The sequence below is a fragment of the Strix aluco genome, chromosome 1 (genome assembly GCF_031877795.1).
Source record: "Strix aluco isolate bStrAlu1 chromosome 1, bStrAlu1.hap1, whole genome shotgun sequence".
NCBI classification, from domain to species: Eukaryota; Metazoa; Chordata; class Aves; order Strigiformes; family Strigidae; genus Strix; species Strix aluco.
The window spans coordinates 45,064,317-45,091,985 of NC_133931.1; the positions used below are offsets into that span (position 1 = coordinate 45,064,317).

The following is a 27,669-nucleotide window of genomic DNA, read 5'->3' on the forward strand; positions in this document are numbered from 1 at the left end:
AGATTCTTTCAGAATGGCTCAGGGAAAGTGAGTGTTATCTTCAGTGTAAAACTGAGTATCACTGATGACAGTTTCTGACATCTCAAGGCAGCTATCCATTCTGCAAAGGTGGGGGGGTTTATGTCTTGAAATTATATTCTAGTTGTATAGAATGTAGAGCTAATATCTATCTCTACCTTAAAGGTCTTTGTGGCATCTGTGTCAAGTACAGGCTTTTCCTTCAGTCAGGAACAGCATTAAAAATGAATTAGAGCCATGCCTTTGCTTTTTGAGTCCCATCGTGAGAACTAGCACTTATAGAAGGATAAAGCAGATAATATCCTAACATGATCATACAGAGACCAGTGGTTTATCTAAATCCACCAGCTCACTTATCATTTTAGTTGCCTTTTCACATGGGTAGTGATTTTTCTTTAAAATCTCAAAGGTACAATTTCAAGGTACAATGTCTCATTTTCACAGTAATTCAGGTAAACTTTTTGAGGAAGATTTATTTAAAGCATCTTCAGGTAATGTAGCTACCATTTATTGACTATATCCTTTATTTTAAATGGTTATAAATATAAATACTAAATTCTTCCAGAATAAAATTCTAAGTAAGTCCTTACATAAAGAACATAGCATGATGCTCAAATTTGTTGCTTATGTCTTTCAAGAAAAATAGCATTATTTTCAGGACACCCATTCTTTATACTCAATTTGTTGTAAACCAAAGTACAAATCCAAGGAATCTATTAATGTGTGACACTAACCTGCACAAGCAAAGAAAACCCAGTATGTTCCAGAATCAATCCTGATGCATAAATTTCCCTTACAGTACAAAAACTGTGAAACTGATGCATTTGGACCATCAGACTGTTCCTACTGTTCCTAGGTATTTGATCTGTGCACATTCAAAACTATTAATCCAGAATATTCCTGCAGCAGTATCAATAAGCATAGAGTATAAGAATGCATGGCTGCCTAAAAAATTACTTCTGAATGTGTTTGGGAAGTAGATATCCTTAGCCTTAGATTATTGTAACAGTATTTTCTTGAATTAGTCTACCAGTCAAAGTCCATAATACCATACAAACCTGAAAAAATAATGTATTAAATATGTGTTTTGTATTAAATAGAACAAATGGTAGATTAATCACTTTATAATACAGCAAAAAAGTTAAGATCTGATGAATTCTTATTCAACTACACATCTCAGGTTCTGTGCATTCTAGAACTCAAGAGTTGTGTTTGAAATTAATAAGCTTTTCAAGATTAACCTGAATGTTCTCTGGAATTTTATATGAACACCTTCTGGAATTCATGCATTTCAAGAATTCCACTAGAAAAGCTAGAATACAATTATGAAGTATAATAGGATATGTGATAACGATATGATGTATTTCTGTGCCAGTCTTTTCAACCTCTGAACCATAAAAAGTTATTAGGCTTCATATAGTGAAAACATCTTTGTAAATTTTAAATACAGAAAATGTAATGAATTACGTTCCATTTAATGTTGCTTTCTTATATTATTTTCAATATCCTTTCCTTAATATTGCTCTTTATAGCAGTCTCTTTTAAAAATAATCTACCTTTCTTTCATAAAAATTTTGAGGAGTCACATTTTAAAATATTTACTCTAATTCAAAAGACTCCTATAAACTGTCTTGCCAGAAAGATAAAATGTTGGTTCTATGCTTTTATGAAGAAAACACCACTTCCTTTCTCATATTTACGCTGCATTTTTGTTTCCTTTAAGTACTCTTACTGCCTCATGTTAGAGAGCATAGAAGGCCAAGAAGGCCAAGAAGAAAATTAAATGGTTATTCAAGGTTTGAGTATGAATTCAGGTATCTTTGTTTTATATCAATATTCTTTTAAATTTATTTTCTGGAAATTCAAATCTCAGAAATAACATTACAACATAAAAATCTTTCTCTGTAATGTACAAGTTCTACAATGTGATCTTTAAGCTTCTGTTTTATTGATGCAGAAGACTGACTTTTAAACCCCTAGACCTATGAATAGTTGAATATGTCCTAATTTTCCATGTGAGTAGTTCTATTCAATTCAGTATCTTACCTGAAGTATACAGCAAAAGAGATCTCAGATTTGACTGTTATGATTTTGGGCCCTTTATGTTTCATGCTCTTAATTATTTCCATTTCAACCATTGTTAAACATTGAGCTGAAGTTTTTCACAGAATTTAATAAAAAAACTCATGTGTCTGTGGTGACTGTACCCTTTTCCCTTTCAGTTTGGGCAATAAGTCATTGTAGCCTTTGGTTTACACCTTGACTCCCTGGGCCATCCATTGTTCCTCAACAGAACAAGGGTCATGCAGCCAAGTAAATATGATTTTGCTATTACCAGTCAAAAGCTGCAGGCTGTTTTTAGCTTCACAATTATATAGTGGTCAAATGACTATTGCCTAACCTGCTTTAATTTCATCTCTGCGAATAGGAAAAAGGCTGGCAGACCTAGTTAGTGTACTTCTAAGGAACAACAGCCCTTAGAATTAACAGAGACCGTGGGAGGCTGTTGTGCAACTTCCAAATGTTTGCTGAAAACCAATGAGAAGGAGTGAGGCTGTGATAAGAAAAAACAAAATTCACCCCACAGAAACCTCAAACTGAGGTTGAGGAACAATCCTCTTCCCCTACTTTCTGAGGCAGATTAGAAACTAATCCCTGAGGGCAGATGGTGTCACTTGACTGTAGGACCCATAGAAACACTGTAAAGGTGACCATAACAACAGAGATACTGGGGAGGTTCTGTCAAAAAAAAGTGTTTCCAGGAATATTAATGAAGCTTTTCTATATTAATTAGGTATTTTACATGTGTCTGAAAGGAGGAACAGGAAATTTTAAACTGCTAATGCCTGATGAGACATCAGGGTATAACATAAGAAAGACCAGGGAGAGTCTCCATCACCTGCTAGACGCAGGAGGAAATATGGTAACAAGCAATGAGGAAAAGGCAGAGGTGCTTAATGCCTTCTTTGCCCCAGTCTTCAATAACAAGACTAGTTGTATTGAGGGAATCCAGCCTCCTCAGCCAGAAGACAGAGACTGGGATAACGATCCCCGCGCATTCCACGAGGAGATAGTCAGTGACCTACTGAATCACACAGACATACACAAGTCTATGGGACCAGATGGGATACACCTGTGGGTGCTGAAGGAGCTGGCTGGGGTGCTCGCCAAGCCGCTTTCATCATTTACCAGCAGTCCTGGCTGACCAGGGAGGACCCGACAGATTGGAGATTGGTCAATATGACACCCATATATACGAAAGGTTGGAAGGATAATTCGGGAAATTACAGGCCTGTCAGCTTGACTTCGGTGCCCGGGAAGCTGATGGAGCAGCTCATCCTGAGTACCATCACACAACACATGCGGGACAACCAGATGATCAGGCCCAGTCAGCATGGGTCTATGAAAGGCAGATCCTGCTTGACAAACCTGATCTCCTTCTATGACAGGGCGACCTGCTTATTGGATGATGGAAAGGCTGTGGATGTTGTCTACCTTGACTTTAGGAAGGCCTTTGACACCGTTTCCCACAGCATTCTCCTGGCAAAACTGACTGCTCGAGGCTTGGATGGGCACACGCTTTGCTGGGTAAAAAACTGTTTGGATGGCCGGGCCCAAAGAGTGGTGGTGAACAGAGTTAAATCCAGTTGGCGGCCGGTCATGAGTGGTGTCCCCCAGGGCTCGGTTTTGGGGCCACTCCTGTTTAACATCTCTATTGATGATCTAGATGAGGAGATTCAGTGCACGCTCAGTAAGTTTGCAGATGACACCAAGTTGGGTGGGAGTGTTGATCTGCTCAAGGGTAGGGAGGATTTGCAGCGAGACCTGGACAGGCTGGAGCAATGGGCTGAGGCCAACTGCATGAGCTTCAATAAGGCCAAATGCCAGGTGCTGCACTTTGGCCACAACAACCTCCAGCAGCACTACAGGCTTGGGGAGGAGTGGCTGGAGAGCTGCCAGTCAGAGAGGGACCTGGGGGTGTTGATTGACAGCCGGCTGAACATGAGCCAGCAGTGTGCCCAGGTGGCCAAGAAGGCCAATGGCATCCTGTCTTGTATCAGAAATAGCGTGGCCAGCAGGGACAGGGAAGAGATCTTGCCCCTGTACTCAGCACTGGTGAGGCCGCACCTTGATTACTGTGTTCAGTTTTGGGCCCCTCACTACAAAAAGGACATTGAATTACTCGAGCGTGTCCAGGGAAGGGCAACGAAGCTGGTGAAGGGTCTGGAGGACAGGACTTATGAGGAGTGGTGGAGGGAACTGGGGTTGTTTAGTCTGGGGAAGAGGTGGCTGAGGGGAGACCTCATCGCCCTCTACAACTACCTGAAAGGAGGTTGCAGAGAGCTGGGGATGAGTCTCTTTAAACAATAAACCATAGGACAAGAGGGAATGGCGTCAGGTTGAACCAGGGAAGGTTTAGACTAGATAATAGAAAGCATTTCTTTACAGAATGGGTTGTTAGGCATTGGAACGGGCTGCCCAGGGCAGTGGTGGAGTCCCCATCCCTAGAGGTGTTTAAGAGTTGGGCTGACATAGCGCTGAAGGATATGGTGTAGTTGAAAACTGTCAATGTTAGGTTAATGGTTGGACTAGCTGATCTTGAAGGTCTTTTCCAACCTAGATGATTCTGTGATTCTGTGATAAGAGGACTTCAATCACCCTGATATCTGTTGGAGGGACAACAGAGCAGTGCATAAGCAATCCAGGAGGTTCCTGGAATACGTTGATGATAACTTCCTCTTCTAAGTGACAGAGGACTAAAGAGGAGAGGTTCTATGCTGGACCTTGGTCTCACCAAGAATGAGGGGCTGGTGGGGAGTGTGAAGCTGAAGGGCAGTCTTGGCTGCAGTGACCATGAAATGGTGGAGTTCAAGATCCTTAGAGCTGCGAGGAGGGCACACAGCAAGCTCGTTACCCTGGACTTCAGGAGAGCAGACTTCAGGGATCTGCTTGGTGGAGTACCATGGGATAAAGCCCTGGAGGGAAGAGAGGCCTAAGAAAGCTGGTTAATATTCAAGGATTTCTTCCTCCAAACTCGGGAGTGATGCATCCCGACAAAGAGAAAGTCAGGTAAGAATGCCAGGAGGTCTGCATGGATGAACAAGGAGCTCCTGGACAAACTCAAACACAAAAAGGAAGCCCACAGAGGGTGGAAGCAAGGACAGATAGCCTGGGAGGAATACAGAGAAACTGTCCAATCACCCAGGGATCAGGTTAGGAAATTTAAAACCTTAATAGCATTAAATCTGGACAGGGAAGAAGGGGAACAGAAAGGTGTCTATATGTACATTGGTGATAAAAGGAAGACTAGGAAAAATGTGGGCCCTCTCTGGAAGGAAAAGGGAGACTTGTTCACCCAGGATATAGAGAAGGCTGAGGTACTCAATGACCTTTTTGCCTCAGTCTTCACCGGCAAGGGCTCCACCCACACTGTTCAAGACGCAAAAGGCAAAGGCAAGGACTAGGAATAACCACTCAGTGCAGGAGAAGATCAAGTTCAAGACCATGTAAGGAACCTGAAGGTGCACTAGACCATGGGACCTGATGAAGTGCATCTGTGTGTCCTGAGGAAACTGGCAGGTAAAGTGGCTAAGCCACTATCCATCATATTTGAGATGTCGTGGAAGTCTGGTGAAGTTCCCACTGAATGGAAAAGGGGAAACATAGCCCCCATTTTTATAAAGGGAAGTAAAGAAGACCCAGGGAGCTACAGTCCAGTCAGACTCACCTCTGTGCCTGGCAGTATCATGGAACAGATCCTCCTGGAAACTATACTAGGTCACATGGAAAATAAGGAGGTGATTGGTGACAGCCAACATGGCTTCACTAAGGGCAAATCGTGCCTGGTAAATTTGGTGGCCTTCTATGATGGGGTTACAGTGCTGGTGGATAAGGGAAGAGCAACTGACATCATCTACCTGGACTTTTGCAAACCTTTTAACAGTGTCCTGCATGAAATCCTTGTCTCTAAATTGGAGAGATGTGGATTTCAGGGACTGATCCCTGGGTGTATAAGGAATTGGCTGGATCATCACACTCAAAGAGTTGTGGTTTTTGGCTCGATGTTTAAGGGGAGACCAGTGACAAGTGGTGTTCTTCAGGGATCAGTGTTAGGACCGGCGCTGTTTAACATCTTTGTTGGTCACATGGACAGTGGGATTGAGTGCACCCTCAGCAAGTTCGCCAGTGACACCAAGCTGTGTGTTGGAGTTGATACACTGGAGGGAAGGGATGCCATCCAGAGTGACCTTGACAGGCTCAAGAAGTGGGCCCATGTGAACCTCATGAAGTTCAACGAGGCCAAGTGCAAGGTCCTGAACATGGGTCGCGGCAACCCCATGCGCAAATATAGGCTGGGCAATGAGTGGAATGAGAGCAGCCTTGCAGAGAAAGACTTGGGAGTAGCAGTGGATGGAAAACTGACTGGGCCCGCAATGAGCGCTCACAGTTCAGAAAGCCAACTGTATCCTGGGCTGCATCAAAAGAAGCATGACTAGCAGGACGAGGGAGGTGATTCTCCCCTTCTAGTCCACTCTCACAAGACTCCCACCTGCAGTATTGTGTCCAGTTCTGTTGCACCCAAAATAAGGACATGGACCTGCTCGAGTCGGTCCAGAGGAGGCCACGAAGATGATCGTGGTGGGGATGGATCACCTCCCTTATGAGGACAGGCTGAGAGATTTGGGGTTATTCATCCTGGAGAAGAGAAGGCTTTGGGGAGACCTTATAGCGGCCTCCCAGTACTTAAAGAGGGCCTACAGGAACGATGGGGAGGGACCCTTTATCAGGGAATGCAGTGATAGGACAAGGGGTAAAGTTTTAAACTGAAAGAGGGTAGGTTTGGATTAGCTATAAGGAAGAAATTCTTTACAGTGAGGGTGGTGAGGTACTGGACCAGGTTGCCCAGAGAAGCTGTGGATGCCCCCTCCCTGGAAGTGCTCAAGGCCAGGCTGGATGGGGCTTTGAGCAACCTGATCTAGTGGAAGGTGTCCCTGCCCACGGCAGGAGGGTTGGAACTAGATGATCTTTCAGGTCCCTTCCAACCCAAACCATTCTGTGATTCTATGATTCTATAACACACTGTTCTTCCCAGACTCACACATCTAAGTTGGCAGACAAGATGTCTACACAGGAAAGCCAGAGTTTATTTCAGTTTTAGATTTACTAGGATAATATTAAATTAAACAAGGACAAGTTGCTGGTCTATAGGATGGACTAAACTTCAACCTGACTATGAGCTTTGGACAGCTTCCCCAGTGACTGGGAGACAAAATGGTAAAGAATTTCGATGTTAATCAATGCAACGTAACACATATGCGAAAAAATAACCCTACCTATATATAAATAAGATGTAAATTACTGTAGCTATAAACATTGAGGAAAGAAATGCAAGTTACTACAAAAAATGCTCTGAAAACCATCACCTTAGTTCTCAGTGACAGTCAAAGTTTATTATGAAGTATTAGACAAGAACAGAGAAGAAAATGGAAAACATCACTATGTCCTAATATACATCAAGAGGGATCCTCTTTGGAGTCCTGATCACCTTGTCTCACAGAAGATATATTAGAAATACAAAACAAACAGAGAGAATAACAAGGATAATCAGAGCTATGGAAGGTTGTTCCTAAAAGGAGATAACAATAGGGATCCTTCAAACTGGAAAACAGAAGACTGTCATCTGAAGTTATAAAAACATAAATCAAGAATGCTTATTTAGCCCAGAGTTCACCCTCCTCTCCCTCCTGTGTTCCCAGCTGCCTGTGCTTGAGGCCAGGTCTGCCATGGTGTGGCTGTGGCATGTGGGATCAGCCTGCTGTGAAAGAGCTTGAGTAGGGAGCCTGTCCCCTCCTTCACTCAGGAGCTGTGTATCAGCTCAGGTTCTCACCCTTGGTCCTCGCCTGAGTTTGGCTGTGCCTGGACATGTATCCCACTGATTCAGACCTGACCTGTGGGCTGACTTCCCAGCCTGACGTGAGCCCCACCTCACCATCATGGATTCCTCTGAAGACCACCCCTAGGCCAGGTCTGCTCCTCCACTAGGGGCAGTGGGATGGGGCCCTTGTCTGAATGGACACTGCCTTGTCCAGCCTTGCTGCCACCCTCTGCTCTTGGCTCGCCTTCCTCATGGGGCAGCCAGCCTTGCTGCTCCTGAACAAGATTATTTCACCCAGTGAAGTTATCAGGTGAGAGATTTGACACAAACAAAAGTACATTTTTAAAAAAATTACATTGCAGAGCTCCACACCACAGTGCATTACAAAACCAAAGGTATACAAGAAAAGCAGCTTAGAAAGAAGTTTTTGAGGACAGAAGCATTAGCAGTTACTAAATATGATGTCCTATGTGCAATCTCAAACTGAGAAACGTGCTGACCAGTAGGTGCAAGTGGGAAGATGACACGTCTTCCCCACATACCTGGTCCTGGCTGACATCAGAGCAAAACATGGACCAAGGTGGACCTAGACAGACCTTTATGAAAGCTCCTGTGTTTCATGTTTCTGACAGCAGTGGTGGAACATAATGTCATTCCTCTAACAAGGCAACTCCCTAAGGCTTGTATCTGTCAAAAAGTAAACTTTTAACTTTCTGAACTTCTTTACCTGCACAAATCTGCTCCTGGAAGGTACTGGGAAAACCGTGAATGAAGAAGTGGAATTAATCGGAGATCACACCACCTTTTTTCCCACCTAAGTCCTGGGGATGCTGGCCATGAGGAACATGATAATGTATCCTGAAAAACATCAAAAGGTCCTTCTCAGTTTTGGGCTTCATTATAAGTCCTCAGGAGATTTGGAAAGAAAGAGGTAGACTTCAAAGACTTTATATTTCATTTGGCACTGTGCTCCACTTTCCCTGAATCATTTGGTATTAGTTTTAGCTAGCACTGGAGAGATTCTGAACTTTTCCTCACAAATAAAACAAATCTATATAAACCTCAACATCAATATGCTTAGAGGAAGTGTGAGGAACAGTATTCTAAAAACCTAGGGAAAACAGATTGTGTCCTTTTTTTGAAATAACTAGTCATGAATAGAACTGAATATTTACTACATATCACATCATCAGCTACTAGTTTTATAACTGTACCCTGAATAAAGGGTATCTCTAAATTATTCACTATACAACCATAATTCAGTTGTTTCCTGTGGCCCCGTACACATTTACATACATGTTTATTCTAATGACATCACCTCAAAATATGGTAATTGTGAGTGGGATTTAACATGTGATGAAAATTGTTTAGGCAAAACTACATGTTTATGATTAATATTTTAATTTTACTATTTACACATGACATTACTTATATGAAAATCAAACTTTATCATGTTTATGATCATATCTACAAAGAATAAGTATTTAAATATCTACAGCCTAATTTCACCAGTATTTTTACAAAGTATAGATTTGAATGTGAAATGCTTATAAAAAGTGAAATCAACATTTACTTTTAAAAATGCAACACCTCTTCCTTTCTTTATAAAACACTTTACAAAACAGTGCTAGTGATGATGTTATTTTTCTGAAGAAGCATGATTCTCACTGAAATATATGTATATTTCAGTATATCAGTAAAATTGTACCTGACGATCTTGCATCATTTACAATTTTTTAATCTCAGACTTCATATTTTTTCTTACCTGTATCTTCTATAAAATAAATATTACAAAAATTAAGTACACCTTATATTTTTCTAGAGTGTGATTTTTGTGTAAGATCTATGGAATTATAAAGCTTTGTCAACTTGAACTTTACTTGTACATATATATTAATGTATCTTTCATGTATAGAAAATAAAAGATTATAACAAACATCAGTTCAGCTGAACAGCAGGATTTTCATATGTAGCTTCATTTATTTAAAACATTGAATCTCTGGTGAAACATTCCATAGATTCAATCCACATAAATGAAAGATTGGCTAGGAAGACTAATCTAAGACATTGTTTTGAACATTGTCGTGGAATTTTAATGCTTTCTGTCTGCTTTCAGGAACCTTTTTTTCAGCTGTGATTAAACTTGAGGAAAAAGCTGAAATGTGGCAAAACTTTTACATGCAAACTGTAAGCCTAGATCTGGCTGCAATAGAAATGTTAACCCTGTCTTTAGCCAGCATAACTCTGAATTGTTGATAAAAGCCCCAAACCAGTCCTGTCTACTCCAAATTCTGAGTCAGAAATCTCCTTCACGCGAATAACCAAGGCTATAAATTAAGAAATAGACTATGGCCATAAGTCATAATGCATTCTAGAGAATATTCTGAGAAAAAGGAAGGACCATGATATAAGAGTTGTACATAATTTAGGAATTCATACAGAGGTCTCATTTGGTTTTATGAAGCATTCTATTCCCATTACAGGGGGACATCTGAGATAAGAACCACATCCTGGTTTTCAGCAGAATAATTTAATGTAGGGTGAGTTATAGACTCATGATGCCTGATTATATTATTTAAACTGAGAGCAAAAGACTGGGTTTCAGTAAATTATTATCAGTTCAAATAGAAACTGTAGCTAATTTAGATCAGTTTCAACACCTGCAGAAATAGGATTCACAAATGGAAGAATGTTTTTTATCCTAAAAACAAAGTTAGAAATAAAGTAACTAGCAAAATAAGTTTAGGATGTGCTGCAATAGCTTTTCTATATGCATACACATAGAGCCTATTGAGATAAATCTGCTTCTGATGCTGTTGCACTAGTAATATATATAATATTTTTTTAATTACTTGACCCACATTAGATGCCAATTTTACTGGTTTTATCTCATTTTTATGAACTCCATCTCCCATAAAGGGCATAAATCCTAAAAGTTTTCCAGATTATAATCAGGCTTAAAATATGTGCTATTGACTTTTAAATCTCTGGGCTCCTATTTAAAACCTTTACCAGTGAAGTATGAAACAATAAAACAAGCCAGAAATTAAAAACATCAAAGTCTACAAACGAATGCCTACATTTTTAGGTTTTTAATATTGCTGTAATATTTATGCTGTATATTGGTTTATTTATTCAGCGCTTTTTATTTTATCTGAGTATTTTCACCTATCATAAAGCCAAATACGCAGCAAAAAACCCTTTAGAACTATATAAAATAGTGGAAATTTTGCATTTCCTGGCTAAGAAAACTGTTAGAAGCACCCTGTTGCACTTCAAAGGGATCTTTTACTGAAAATCTGATCAGACATCTGTAGCGTTTCATCCTAAAGAGACTTTGCTCCATTATACTATCATTCTTCAGTAAAATTTTAAGTGTAAATTACTGGAAGTAAAATGCTCTCACCTTAAAAATAGGCAAAAACATGTACCTAAATCATTCTTCACCAAAAATTTTAGATAATAAATGAAATTAAAAAATGGAAAAATATTCTGAGAAAGTCTTCTACTTTTTCTTTAAATATTTTCATTTTAATAATTTTAACTTCTATGCTGTGGAAATAATCTAGAAGAAAAAGCTTTCACAAAATCCCTATTTCATTGCTTAAATAAAAATAGTAATCATATCTATCAAGGCACAATCTCAGATGGTATAATTTGTCATAGTTTAATTCGCAGCCATAATATCTGGCAACTCTTTCTGCCCCTATGGAACTGTCTATCAATTAGAGCTCCTCCCATGTTGCTGTCCTTTATTAGTTACCTCCACTTAGCTGTTACAGTCTGATTATTCTTCTGTGTAATTTCATTAAATAAATAGAAGCTCTTACCGTGTTGTTGGGGTGGTAGTTGAGATGCAAACCACTGTCACACAGGGGAGAGGATGTGCCACTGCTTTGGTCACTGGGGGCACCTAATACAAACATGAATGCACAAAAAAATCTTCATTAATCTATAATGCTATAATTCAAATTTGTGTATGTCTGTATGCATGTATTCCACTTCCCACTAGTTTTGTTATATCTAACATTCATTTACTTTCTCCATTCAGCCAGTATCTGTCTTCTGGTTTGAGCAGAGTGCCTTTTTAAGCTGAGCAGAGGCTCAAGAATCCCTCTTCTGGTGCTTTGCTTGAAAGACTTAATAATCTGGTTAGTAAGAAAAAAAAAAAACCAAAGCGTTTTGCAAATTTGATAATAAAAGGAATGTGTGTACCTCCTTGCTTGGTTTTCACTTGAAGGAGTTAGTCAGATAATGCTTTTATTAATCTTGAAGAACAGTTCTAACTGTTCTTGTAACAGTTTAGGAACGGAGTTAAATCCAGTTGGTGGTCGGTCACGAGTGGTGTCCCCCAGGGCTCGGTTTTGGGGCCACTCCTGTTTAACATCTTTATTGATGATCTAGATGAGGGGATCCAGTGCACCCTCAGTAAGTTTGCAGATGACACCAAGTTGGGTGGGAGTGTTGATCTGCTCGAGGGTAGGGAGGATCTGCAGAGACACCTGGATAGGCTGGAGCGATGGGCTAAGGCCAACTGTAGGAGTTTCAATAAGGCCAAATGCCAGGTGCTGCACTTGGGCCACAACAACCCCCAGCAGCGCTACAGGCTTGGGAAGGAGTGGCTGGAGAGCTGCCAGTCAGAGAGGGACCTGGGGGTGTTGATTGACAGCCGGCTGAACATGAGCCAGCAGTGTGCCCAGGTGGCCAAGAAGGCCAATGGTATCCTGGCTTGTATCAGAAATAGCGTGGCCAGCAGGGACAGGGAAGGGATCTTACCCCTGTACTCAGCCCTGGTGAGGCCACACCTCGATTACTGTGTTCAGTTTTGGGCCCCTCACTACAAAAAGGACATTGAATTACTCGAGCGTGTCCAGAGAAGGGCAACGAAGCTGGTGAAGGGTCTGGAGCACATGTCGTACGAGGAGCGGCTGAGGGAACTGGGGTTGTTTAGTCTGGAGAAGAGGAGGCTGAGGGGAGACCTCATCGCCCTCTACAACTACCTGAAAGGAGGTTGCAGAGAGCTGGGGATGAGTCTCTTTAACCAAGTAACAAGCAATAGGACAAGAGGTAATGGCCTCAAGTTGCACCAGGGAAGGTTTAGACTAGATATTAGGAAGCATTTCTTTACAGAACGGATTGTTAGGTGTTGGAATGGGCTACCCAGGGAGGTGGTGGAGTCCCCATCCCTGGAGGTGTTTAAGAGGCGGGTTGACATAGCGCTTAGGTATATGGTGTAGTTGGGATCTGTCAGTGCTAGGTTAACGGTTGGACTAGATGATCTTCAAGTCCTTTCCAACCTAGATGATTCTGTGATTCTGTGATTCTGTGAAATTACAGTGCTACACCTCAAAAGTAATATGATAGGATCGATGCAAATGCATCTTTGTGTGTGTTACCTAGGGTATTCTGTGGTACCACAACCTTTCATAAAAGGGACAAATGTACTTGGATACATTTTTATTTAATAATATGGTGTTCTAAATTTTTTCTTGTCTCACTAAAATGTAATACCTAGGCAAAAGATAAAGACAGCATTTCAACAAATGATTGCAAAAAGTATTATTTAGTTTATTTAATTCCTACTAATTTAAAAACAAAGGCTAAAAGTGTTGCAATCAAATATTTATTGTTCTGTTGCTTAAAAATTAAGCAATTCATTTTACCCTCAAGAGCAAGAAGCAGAAGGAAAGCAGTGGTGACAAAAGGCACAGGCTGACATATAAATATGCTTAGATATGCTGCAACTGTCTACAATTATGCACCCACACTTATGATTTAATATAATTAAAGGAAGAGAGCTGTCTCCATATGTCTCTCATGGGGCTAGTTGACTAAAATTCGGTTGGACTTAAACAAAATACTAATCATCCCAAAGTAATTTATTTTTAGGTAGACAGACACCTCCACCAAAGCCTCTGAATTTTAAATGGTAAAGTTAAGCCCTCTAAATAAACACACGCAAGCTCATTTTCACATTTACAAGAAAAAACTCTTTCAGACTAAAATGTTATCTGACGCTGACTGAAAAACTGCTTTTATATACATTGCATCAGGATGTGAGCCACTGTAAACTAATGTAATTTTACTGTTTTACCTGCAACTTTGCTGATTCACACCAGCCAAATGCCTGGCGATCTGTTTTTGAAACAATAATAGCATTTTCTGTTTGAAGTGAATGTTACTACAAGACCTGGCAATACAAGCAGCTCATATTCAGGTAGTAATGTTGACCAAAAAAGCTGCTCTCAATGCACACTAGGTTCAAGTATTCATGAGCATTGAATTGAGTTTTCTTTTAGCCAAGTAATAAAGGCTTACATGCACAATCTTCATTCAGTGGCAGTTTGAGAAAAGCAGGTGCTCTTTTCAGAAAGGACACAGTTAGGGTCACTTCTTCCCCTGCATTGCGAAGGACCTGAACCTGGAAGAGAAATAGAGACAGGACACCTTGAAATAAATATATGATCAAAATGCATCAGCAAATGAAAGCAATGCCACACAGCTTTCACATACCGGAACATAACCACTTAGCAATTTATTGTAATGACATATATTTTTTTTTTTTAAAAAAGCAAGATGTAAAGCTTGCTATATGTTCATCTGTTGTGTTTCTAGTCACACAGATTAGAGGGAGGGGGCATTGGCCTCCTATAATAGTGCTGGTTTTGCACTGTGCTATTGCACAACTTGCTCCCTGACACCGTTCAGCTGTGCACCTCCTCCTTTCAGATTTGGCATCATCCACACTAGCATGTCTGTATAAAAAATACTTAATTTTTTTTTTTCCCCCCTGAGGTTGTCTCATAAATCTCCAACCAAAACAATGGCAGCAGTTTCCATAGATGTGCCATAATCTCATGAGTAAATCTTTTCAATGGCCAGAGATAAATTTAGCCAAAGCGCTCCAGCATGGGTGAGAGACCTAATCTTCCTTACAGTCACAGAGGAAATGTACCTATTTTAAGTCTTAAGTCTTAGATAAGCATAAGCTTGGGTTTTGCCAAAGGGCAGCTTGCATTTTGGGCATAAGAATGTGCATAGATCACCTATCCACCAGTGAATGCTTTTAGCCCTCCTGTACTCTCCCACAATTGCTTCTGCAGCTCTTGTTCATGCCTTTAGCTTTTGTGTGGTAGGGCTGGTAGACACCTCAAGACACACAGCAGTGAAAGGGGAGCCCAGGCACCTCCCCAGAGTGGCACAAAGGAGACACAAAAGCAACCAAGCAAAATGCTATACTTAACAATGGAGGAGTAACATTTGAATCGATTTAGAATATGAGAGCCAAGAAGCATCAGGTCACACAACTCTGTTTCAGAGAACAACCATTTCCTGTTCTTCTTGCTCTATAACTTCAAAACTCTTCAAGGGTTGCTTTATTTTGGGCTTACAAAGACAGAAGATTGCACCATTCCTCTGTCCCAGTGACTGCACTCATACCGTGCTGAGAGCCAGTTCACTGGGAGCGATGTTCGGAAAACTGCTACACAGCAACTTATTAGACAAAAGTTTTAAACTAGCATGAATCTGCTCCCTTTCTGCTGCATTTTCATGGTAGTTGGATAACACACAGGTAACCGTTCTGTCATGCTGCTGCTTGTGAGAAAGCCTCGTAAATAATTTATGGAGGTTTGCTATTTTTTAATCTATGTTTATCAACAACTCATCCTACAGATTTAGTTACATGCATGTATATAACTGTGCAGAGATGCTTTCACATGGAATCACTGCATTACATTAAGTTAACCTAAAGCAATTCTTCAAGAAAAAATGTTGACTTTGCCTTTAAACACAACACTTTCTACTCCACACTAGTTGCTACAGAAGAGACACAATATGACAGAATATTTGATCTAGTATCTGAAATCCACTCTGAAATTTTAGGCTCTTTATTATCTAAAATAGCACAGTGGTTGTCAAGGTACAATTTGCAGTGTGGTGTGTGCAAATAAACACACACCCATCACAACAAGTTTCAACTTAACATGCATGCCAAAAACTTCATCTGTAACATGGGCACTTCCCAGTTCTGGTATGTTTTATATCTTAGAATCCATAAGTAGTGCTTATTTCATAGAAAGATGATGACTTGCAATCTGCAGAACAGTAGATCAAGACTCCGAAGTCCTGAACTGCATCAGAGGAAATTTAACGTATCCTCAGCATTCATAGAAAATTCATCCTTCTCCTCTCCTATATGTAGCAGTCACACAGTTCAGAATAGTCAGAGCCAAAGCAGAAACTTACAGGCTTGTATTCTCTATTGAAACGACAGATGTGGATAGATGTAGGAAAAATATAGCTACCTTTTGTCCTTTTAAAAATATTTCTTTTTACTCAGAAATGAGGAAGAAGTGAAGAAGTTACAGCATTACCAAGTTTAATTTCTAAAGTCACCTTTTAAAATACCTAAGAAAAACTGGATATTATTTATGAAAGAAGCTGAGACAGTAAGGTCTGCCCCTGAATCTTTCTTCTACTAACAGTAAAACAAGCCACGTGTCTACATGAATTCATTTGATAATATATTGTTCTGTAAAGACTAGAAGTCACCATAAGTAGTCTACTGTGACCTTTTCCTCTAACATCTCTCTCTCATAAACTTCTTTATCTCATAGGATGAAGAACTTAAGCTGGTACACATTTTAGTTGAAATCAGCAGTACTTATTTCACTGAAATATACTGTGGAGTGTATGAAACCTATAATCCAGAAAGTGACTAGATTTTAACATGCAGAATAAAGACTAAAGAGAGATAAAAGATTAAAAAAGAAAACTACTAGGTAATGATTACAACAAAGAGGAGACAAGCTATTGATCCCATTTTAGTTACTTTCTAGTCAGTAACAAAGCCATTCTGGGAAATAAGGTTAACTGAAAAAAGGGAACTTTTAATTAAATTTATTGTCTTATTGTAGCTTTCAGTTGAAAGCTTTACTGTTATTTTATATTTTTTGTCTTTATTTTACTAAGAAATGCACAATTACTGAACTGTTTTAAATCAAGTATGCCTTATAGGAGTCACTTACTTTGTGTCCTCATTCAACGTGTACACCATGCCATATTGCCATTCCTCCATGCAGAACGAGAACAAGGTACAATATGTTATCTACACTTACTGAGGAAGTTTTTAGTGATATACCAGAAAGATAACAGCCAAAAGTAATGTGACCAATTGTTATGGAGAGTTATGTCTATGAAAAAAACCCCAACTTCAAAACAGGAAGTCAAACAGTTTTTCTGGAAGATACAACAGTATGAATTTATAGAGTTTTACAAATATGAGTGGAACTCTACCAATAGTCAGTTATTGCTATATAATTTCTTCTGTCTTCCTCATTGCCTAACATCAGTTTAACTCAAAACTTTATAGAGCTGTTTTGGTAAAATGAGGAATTTGGTAATGTTCAGGCTTGGAAAATGTACATTCATAAAAAATGAATTTATCTGCACAAGTATATCCCTGTGGGCATGAAGAATGCGGAGCATATACCACTAACAAAGCAGTAGTGAGCTTTTACCACTGAAGGCAATTCATGAACACATTGAAGAAACCAGTTGTCAATCATGATATAATTTTTAGATAAAGAAATGGATAGATATCTGCTCAGCCATCCTGTTCTCTTACTTAGAAGAAAGCTCCCTCACGTTTATTGTATATACACTGCCAATACCTTGTCAATCAAGCACTATCACTGACAATGTATGTGTTCATTATTTCTGGCAGTGATAATTCTATAAATATGTCAAGGTTACTTTCAAATATAAGAGGGAAGTAGACTATCTAAATCCTTTATACACCTTTTTCAGAGTTACAGCATCTTTTCTGATTTATAAAGAAACCTTAGAGCTAGGTTGATCAGAGTAACTAACTTCAGATTTTTTGCCAGCACCACCACATATTGTATGTGGGATAAAAATGACTGAAGACTAAAAAGCTAGAAACTATTTTCTACTTCCTGCAAACAATTAAGCTCTCTTAAGAATTTGCAGTAATTTAGAAGACTTTCAGGATTTTTCCCATTTTGCAATCCCAACTTCCATATTTTGATATATTTATGTTAAATTCCTTAAATTCCTGATACATTAGTCCACAAATTAGAAAAAAGGTGGGTTTTGATTTGTTTGTTTTTTTCCCATATTCAGGGGTAATGTGTATTTTAAATAGCAAAATTAGAGAGCTGTGAAGATCCTGATTCACTGAAGGCTGAACAGTGTCATTAAAGTAGTATGACATACTTTTCAGTAGATTAAAAAACCAACAACAGGTTACTGGAAAAAGTTTGCTAATTGTATTCCACCCCCACTTCTTATTCTATAGAACTGTGTCCAGACCTTGCAAAAATAAATTTTACTAGAGATACTCCATACAGTTGCTGATTGATCACTGATTTCCATGATGATCCCATCCCTCGCAAAAATATTCCAACATTGGGTAGAATACAACTAACATCTATCATCTTGTTAAAATTAAGCTATTTACTTGATGAGTGACTAGTCCACAATTAATTGCTTCCTTTTAAATACTAAGTGGCTATTTTAAGAAACAGTGCTTCTATAATAACTGTACAATCAAATTACCAAAGATAATGCTATGCACAAATAACAATTCTTAGTAGCCCTGGAACAGAATTAGAGCCTTATCCCCACTGTGTATAAATGATAAAAAAAGATTTCAGTATTAATGAAATGTAGCTGTATAAGAGATTCTCAGTTCATTACTGCTAATAGAGAAGACATTCCTAAATTTACATCAAATAAAAATATTTAAAACATTTGCCCTAGTATGTGAAAAGATATAAATGGACCCAACTTCTTAAAAGTGATGAAGGAACATATTTTTGGAAGGAATATTAACTTTGAATAAATATAGAAACATTATATCAAAAACTGCAAAAATAAATGCAGCAACTTCCTAAGATGTTTTTTTATCATATATGAAGAGTTTGGTGAAGGTGAGATAAATTCATAGTGCTAAATCCACGAAATATTTGCCTGACAAAAATTTAACTCAGCAGTAGACCTAATATTTCCAAAGTTTAACAAGATTATACCTCCCCACCATAAGCCATGGAAAAACTCCCTTAGTAAGAGATCTGTATGTCTATGTATTTGACCTGACAATTTCTAAAGCATGGCATCCCAGATTGCAGAAAATACACACCAGACACCATTAAAAAGATCTGCTTATTCTCTGTATCATTGAAAGGTAATAATCAGTTTTATTTCCAGAGGCTGTGCTGACTATTCAAGATAGTTTTTTTCTGTAAAGTCCTAGATTTTTAATACTTTCAAGATCTACAAAGCTAGATTTCAGGCATATGTATTCACCTAACTATATCAGGTTTAATTTAGTAGTTAACAATGGATAGTAGTAACACTTAATGTGTTCATACAGATGTGGTATGGATTAAATAATGAAAAGCTATTTAGTATTGTTGTTATTACTTAATTTATTTTTATTTTTTAATTTCATCTAGTGAACAATATTAGCTATTGATTTGTTGGTGAGCAGTGTCTAATGAAGTCATCCCTGTAACAGGAAGAAGATGTGACTGAAAAGTCTTAACTTTTTCTTATCAACATTATGGCTATATATTAAATTCCTGCTACTTTTTTAGAAATCAAATATATATTTAATGTAGAATTGAGTTGATGTGAAGAACTACACAAACAGAAACATTAAATACTGTCAATAAACTTTCTTATGCAAAGCATAAGCTTATTAACAGTGGGATCAAGAATTAATTTACTTCTACTACCAATAGCCCTGTATAAAGTTACGATATTCATGAGTGAAGTGAGACAGGCAAAAATTAACAGTTATGCTTGTCTGAACAAGAAGCTGTGTGAAACAGTGAAATTAGAAGAGCTAGTGTTTCTGGAGCGACAGTGTCTATATTTCCATGAAATTGCTATAATAACTGCAAGGGGGTCATTTAAAGAAGATAATTTTATGGTGATGTGTGATATTACTGAATAATATCTCTACATAATAATAACACTAGTCTGAATTTCTAATAATGTGTACAATGATACTGCCTTTTAATTTTATAAAACCTTTTAAAGTCCCAGATCAAGAAAACATTTGAGCATATGCTGAAGTCTCTCTCAATATATTCAGGAAATCACTTAAGCGTGAAGTCCCTCTGACTTCAGTAAGTGTTCCTTCCCAAATAAGACTGTAAATACCCTCCTAAGTTACCTATTACATTTACCCACCAATGAATTCATAAGGATTTAAATCAGAAGACTTATATAGTCCCCAAGATCTGTGTTCTCCTGAACTGGAGCAAATTCTACTCTTCAGTGTGTTTTAAATGAAAACTCAGTTCTTTGATAAATACCTTGAATTAAAAACATCTGGGGGAAAAAAAATAAAGTAGAAGTCACCTTCGTAGCCACTATGCAGAGTTTCACAATGCACTGTATCAAGTCCATCAACAGATCACAGAATCAATCACAGAATCACCTAGGTTGGAAAGGACCTTGAAGATCATCTAGTCCAACCGTTAACCTAGCACTGACAGATCCCAACTACACCATATCCCCAAGCACCATGTCAACCCGCCTCTTGAACACCTCCAGGGATGGCGACTCTACCACCTCCCTGGGCAGCCCATTCCAACGCCTAACAACCCGTTCTGTAAAGAAATGCTTCCTAATATCTAGTCTAAACCTGCCCTGGCGCAACTTGAGGCCATTACCTCTTGTCCTATCGCTTGTTACTTGGTTAAAGAGACTCATCCCCAGCTCTCTGCAACCTCCTTTCAGGTAGTTGTAGAGGGCGATGAGGTCTCCCCTCAGCCTCCTCTTCTCCAGACTAAACAACCCCAGTTCCCTCAGCCGCTCCTCGTACGACATGTGCTCCAGACCCTTCACCAGCTTCGTTGCCCTTCTCTGGACACGCTCAAGTAATTCAATGTCCTTTTTGTAGTGAGGGGCCCAAAACTGAACACAGTAATCGAGGTGCGGCCTCACCAGTGCCGAGTACAGGGGTAAGTAAGATCACTTCCCTGTCCCTGCTGGCCACGCTATTTCTGATGCAAGCCAGGATGCCATTGGCCTTCTTGGCCACCTGGGCACACTGCTGGCTCATGTTCAGCCGGCTGTCAATCAACACCCCCAGGTCCCTCTCTGACTGGCAGCTCTCCAGCCACTCCTCCCCAAGCCTGTAGCGCTGCTGGGGGTTGTTGTGGCTGAAGGGCAGCACCCGGCATTTGGCCTTATTGAAGCTCATCCAGTTGGCCTTAGCCCATTGCTCCAGCCTGTCCAGGTCTCTCTGCAGAGCCTCCCTACCCTTGAGCAGATCAACACTCCCACCCAACTTGGTGTCATCTGCAAATTTACTGAGAGTGCACTCGATCCCCTCATCTAGATCATCTATAAAGATGTTAAACAGGAGTGGCCCCAAAACCAAGCCCTGGGGGACACCACTCGTGACCGGCCGCCAACTGGATTTAACTCCGTTCACCACCTCTCTTTGGGCCCGGCCATCCAAACAGTTTTTTACCCAGCAAAGCGTGTGCCCATCCAAGCCTCGAGCAGTCAGTTTTGCCAGGAGAATGCTGTGGGAAACGGTGTCAAAGGCCTTACTGAAGTCAAGGTAAACAACATCCACAGCCTCTCCCTCATCCAATAAGCAGGTTGCCCTGTCATAGAAGGAGATCAGGTTTGTCAAGATACTACAATATGCATTTTGGTACCATCACATAAAGGCCCAAAGCTAGAAGGCTCAATGCATGCACACAACTATCTTGAATTATTTTTATTAAAAATCAACTGGTTTATTCAGTAAAAGCCATGTAGTCAATACAGAATATTTGCATTAAAAACACATCACTCTATGTTGAGTTTTTAATTCCTATGATCTAATATTTATCACAGTATTTACCAACAATGAATGTTAATCAACAAATATAGTAGTAAAAACTACCAAAGCTTTTTTTCCTTCAGAAAATTTCTCTTACTGATATACAGAGTAAACTAGAACACCATTTTATGACAGGAGTTCCTACTCAGGCTGCACAACTCAAAGTATACTTCAGACCACAGTTTGACACTACCACAGTTGTAGGTTTCAATTTTCTGCTGTCAGGTTCTGGGACCTGTGTTAGATATTTAGATACAAACCCAAATGGGCTGCGCACTAGAACTGGGAGCCCCCTCAAACAAGGCAAAAGAAAATGCAGAGCAGAATGGTGCACACGCCGAGGATGCAGGAAGACGTGCCCTTCTATTCAGAACCCTATTCTGCATGTATCTTGCTAGGGGTGCTGTTTTATAAAAGTGCAGAGGGATGCAGTAAGATTAGTAGTTACAGTGATTGAGCCTACCACTAAGCAATTATTCTGAAAAGTGGCAGATAGAGGTTTATGGTTTCTCAAGATGACACAGGAACTGAATCAAGGTAGCACTTAGTGAATGCTCCAGCTACTTACGCACTATACAAAAGATCATTTCAGAGCAACTACATAGAGATTCAGGGTTTGGCGCTTTTTGACAAGTCCCATCAGACTGACCTCTTAGAAACAAAATTATTCTTTATTCCAAGTGACAGCAGTCATTTAAGCTAGACCATCAGGTGGTTTATCAGATGGACAACATCGTACCAGTCACTGTATAGTTATATTCAGGCTTCCTTCATTGATCCCTTCCTTGTTTTCACAGGCTCATGGGCTTTACACACAGAGGTAGCAGAAAATGCAACCTCAAGACTCCTGTATAAAGCATTAGTAGAAAACTAAGAGATTCACCTTTAAAAATAGATAGATTTTATCATGTTTCAAGCTTACATGCAAAGTGGGCCATTTATATTAGATGACACTAAGAGACATCTACAGAGTTTCTTTCATAGGAAATGACTAAAATAATCAGATGTAAGAAACATGTATAAGTGTAATGAAGAGGTAGGAGAAAAAGATTAATTTCATAAATAATTTATTGGACATATAATTAACTCACACAAAAAAAAAATCATCAGGCAATAGATGACCAAATGTAGGTCACACAGAGGACACAAATTCCTGTCAGTTCTTTCTTCAATGCCGTTCCAAGGTAAAAAGAGAATATTGTCACTTCAGTGATATATTTGGATATATTCAGTGATATAAGGTGGAAAAAAGAATCTGTTTTTAAACTTTTAAGTCTAACACTTGTGGAATGCAGTACTGTAGTGGTTTAAACCTGGCTGGCAGCCAAACACCATGCAACCGCTCTCTCACTTTCCCCCCTCCTGGAAAGGTTAAGGGAGACTCATAGGTTGAGATAAAAGCAGTTTAATAGTTGTAATAAAATAAAACAATAACAATAATAGAAAGTACAAATGTGATGCACAATGCGATTACTCACCACCCACCAACTGATGCCCAGTGATCTGAAAAATCCAGATCCTGAAACTGCAACCCTGGAAGCGAGAGAGAACCCCCTCCTTCCCAGCTGACCCTCCCTTATATACTGAGCATGACATTACATGATATGGAATATTTCATTGGCCAGTTTGGGTCTGGTGCTCTGACACTGCTCTCTCCCAGCTTCTTGAACACCTGTGCACATGCACGACATGGGGAGTTGGAAAGTCCTTGATCTCTTAGCAACAACTGAAAACATCGGTGTATTACCAGCATTCTTCTCATACCAAATCCCATACTGAATCCAAAATACAGCACTATTCTAGCTACTAAGAAGAAAAATTAACTCTATCCCAGCCAAAACCAAGAGAAGCACTTACAAATTTGTCTAAAAGATATGATGACAGCTTTCTGGAAATCTTTAAACTTTCTTATGCTGGATAATCAACACTAAAATGTTTAGTAATCTTTCCATCAGAATAGCAATAGACTGCAATTAATGTTTGGTAATCTTTCAATTAGAATAGCAATTGATTGCAATTATTGCTTAGTCGTATGTTTATCTTTTAAAAAGTAATATAGGAGTGCCTTGCAAAAGCTATCAATGCAGACACCTGAGGAAAAAAAATTATGAAAGTAAAAGCCTGCCAGAAAAAGTCTGCAGCATTTTCCCGTTCTTTCGTTAATCCTAGCATCACTAATAAATATCACCCACAAAAAAATATTGCTGTAAGTGCTTCATTTGCATTTTTATGTCATGTACCCTAATTTTGAATTCTGTTTCACTAAAGACTGCACTTACTGGTCATCACAGTTCATATTAAATAATTAGAAGGCCATTACTCCAATACAGAAACTACGAAAATCAAGGAATTAGAATTTGTTAAAATTTTAAGTCTATCAAAACTGGGAACACCATACCCTGGAGTCCCTGACCATAGGTAGGGGACACCATAGGTCCCTGAACTGAAACATTTCATACCATATTCTGGAAAATGAAAAATATTCATTCCCAATATAGATTCCAACTCTAATACATTATTTACCGTGATCTATCAGTATATTCTTTGACTCACCCCAGCTGAGCTTCAGATTGTTGATTATAATGTAAATGTTCATTGTCGTTTCTAACAATGGGTCTTGCTAATGTTTTCCAACCTATATTCCATGGACTACTATTGGTCTGGGACTGTGGTCCATAGAAGTAATAAATACACAAAGATGCATTTATTAGCTGTTCAGCTCTACATGATATGCAGTTACATATGACAAGAAAATACCTATGAAAACACACAAAAAAATTCAAAGAACTAGAATGTGGGAGACATTGGCCTGTCAGCCTTGCACAGCCTCTGAGAAATAGCTAGGCTTTGATGAAAAACAGGCCTTGGAAGAAAGATAAGAAACTGCTGAGTTGTGCCAAGGAGGCAGGGAAAAGCAACGGACAGCTGCAACACTAAACTGTGGAAAAGTACTGAACTGTGAGAAGTTACTGCCGCGAGAACAGTGCATGAATAAGAAGGTGATTGGTCTGCACAGCGCGTGTTAGAGTGGTCTTATGGTGATAGGAGAGAAGGTTGATAGCTGTCTAATTGATGATTTGTTAACTATGAAGTAAGAGCTTTACCGACAGCATCCGAGAGCGTAAGTATGTACCAGTGTAACAATAAACTCTCTCTTTCCTTCTGCACTTCACGGAGAGTCCGTGTCTCAGTTGCCACACCAGAAGACTTCAACCCAAACTCTTTCAAAGTTTCATGAGATTTTTCAGTGTATCTATATGTAGTGAGTACATGCCAGAGTTCAAAACTACATATTTTTGTTTTCACTTTATCTACTCTGAGTATGGCTCTATTTCTCTAGGACTACTCAGCTACAAAAGTAGTTATACAGTCTTAAGAAGTCCTCTACTTTAAACTCTCAAAGCCATTCCACATTTTGAATGTTATTATATATTCAGCTGCTGGGCACTTACTATCTTTCTGAGCTAATCCATGAACACATATTTTTGTAGTTATATATTTAATGAGTTCCAAAACAACTGGCTAAGAGGAACAGGCAAATCCCTTAATAATACTGAAAATGTTAGAAATACCAGTACAACTGTTCCTAGAGTGATTAAAACTAGACAGTATTTATTCTCCATTTTCTTAAAAGATATGAAATAGGAAACTTGAATTCTTTTGGGCAACACAAAACCTTAAGATATTTTTCTAATTGTAAATTACAACTCTGTGAGACTGATAAAATCACCACCATGCATTTAGGTAAACTACTCAACCCCACCATCAGTCAAATATTATAAATCCATAAGCCTAATTCTGGTTTCAACTAGGTGTTTTAACATGTATATTTCATCTTCTATCAATACTACACACTTTCATTGCAATTGTATATATTTGGGTAAACCTCTCACTGGTATGATAGCTCAGAAATTTACACAGGAACCAGATTTTGTCTGGGATCAATTTCATTGACACTGTCCAAATCAAATATTGACTGAAGCCGCTTTGGGAGAAATGTGCAATCCTCTTACTAAACAAAACAAAACTCCTACTGAAATGGAAGAAGTATTTATACCACTTTTATAATACCATCTACTGATTTATCCACAGCTTTGCCAAAAGGTTACATAGTACCCTGTATGTGCTGGTGTGTACTGCCAGATGAACAATAGGCTACAGTCTACAGAGGTTTTCTTATTTAAGACACAAGGATTTTAGACTTCATAATAATTGGAAACCAACTGTGACAGTAGGCTATGCTGAGATTGTGGTGCATTTTTTTTCCTCTCAACTACATCTTATGGAGAATATTCAAAAAAAGCCATCGACACCTGTAGAACATTAAGCAATCTCCAGAGTCTTTGCACATTTATCTTCAAGGATTTATGACATAAAAATTCAAAGATTTTTTTCTTTTAAGCAAAATCTAGGCCATATTTTAATACACAGTTAATATGTAGAAATTCCTACTACTTATCATATCTGCACATCCTTGTAAAATCTATCTCTATTACTCAAGCAAACAGTATCATTTTAGTCCAATATAATAAAAAGTAGTAAGAATAAGGCAGAACCATAATTTATTAAGTCTCTGTAGGCTACCAATCAATTATTGGTTTTGCTCTTTTCTAAGAAGAATTTCAGATAGGAACAGATGGATAAAACAATCTTTAAATGAAAGCAGAGAATTTAATAAGAGACATTCTTTCAGAAAAAATGAATATTATTTAGGGTGTAGTATACTATAATATATACCATAATGAATATTCCAACACAGATTTCCCTGACACATCTTTAAGGAAGTTTCGAATTACCATCCAGTAATCTGCAAAAAGACAGGCTATACTGGAATGACACTTCCTGGTGATAAGAGCTGCCACAGAAACTCTCAGTGCTGGATATAGGTCAGAGCTTCAGTCATGAAATAATAATATCAATATACCTTATGTAGAAATTGAGATTTTACTTGTGGCCTGCAGGTATTATGGCCTACAGTGCATGATAATGCATTCACTATTCTAGAAAAAAGTAAGTAGAGTGTATAAGCTATCCAACAGTGTATGACAACACAACAGATACCAGCAGATAATTATAAGCTGAACTAAAGAAAAATTTTGTGTATGGCCTCTCAAAACCAATAGCCATATTTCAGTAATTAGCCAGGAAAACCTTTGAAGAATGACTTAGTCATTAGGAGTCTCCATCCTCTATATAAAAGTCATATAAAATATTCAGCATAATGAAAAATACTAAAGACATTACCCATGTTACGTGAAGAAAAATGAAATAACATCAGCTGTATTTACAGAATAAACCAAACTGTTCCATGTTTATCTGTATAATTCCTAGAATACTCAGCTACAATTGAAATTAAGATCACTAGAAATCCTTTTATGAATGGATAGATATTTTTCTTTTCCTAGAAGATGTTATGCTAAAGCCAAAAAGCTATAGATAGAAGTTTTTGCTTTTTCAACAATATTTTTTTTAAAAAAAAAGAGAAAAAAACAAAGCAAAGTTGAAAGTGGAAATGTTTTTTTCCAGCTGTAACAGAAACTGGCCAATAACTTGGAATTAACATCTCCAAATTTTTCAGGTAATATGTGTTCCTCAATAGGAGGAAATAATCCCAACCAAATTATTAATTTCAAAAGATTTGGTGTTCTTTCTTTTCACAGTTGATCATCCTGCACTTTTTTTTTTTTTTTTTTTTTTCATTATAGCAATGAACTTAAAGGGTCTGAGTCTTCTGGCCCTGATTATTAAAACAATGAAGCTGCTTGCTTATCTATTAAATATATAATAATCTCCTGCTGCTTCAGTCAAACTGTGCCCACACTTCAAATTTACCAGAATAAGGGCTCTCACAGTTGAGTTCTATATGAAATTTCTAACACATTACTAAATGAATACAGGTTTT

General features: G+C 38.6%; 1 protein-coding gene across 5 annotated transcripts in view; it reads right to left on the reverse strand.

Moving 5' to 3' along the window:
* SNTG1 (syntrophin gamma 1) overlaps positions 1 to 27,669 on the reverse strand; it is a 370,446-nt gene that overhangs the window by 109,227 nt on the left and 233,550 nt on the right. For all 5 annotated transcript variants that reach the window (XM_074819579.1, XM_074819587.1, XM_074819554.1 and 2 more), the window contains 3 exons: positions 14,213 to 14,315; positions 11,725 to 11,807; positions 8,622 to 8,752 (listed from right to left, as the gene is read on the reverse strand). In XM_074819579.1, coding sequence (XP_074675680.1) covers positions 8,622 to 8,752; positions 11,725 to 11,807; positions 14,213 to 14,315 — 317 coding nt within the window. The remainder of the gene's footprint in view (positions 1 to 8,621; positions 8,753 to 11,724; positions 11,808 to 14,212; positions 14,316 to 27,669) is intronic.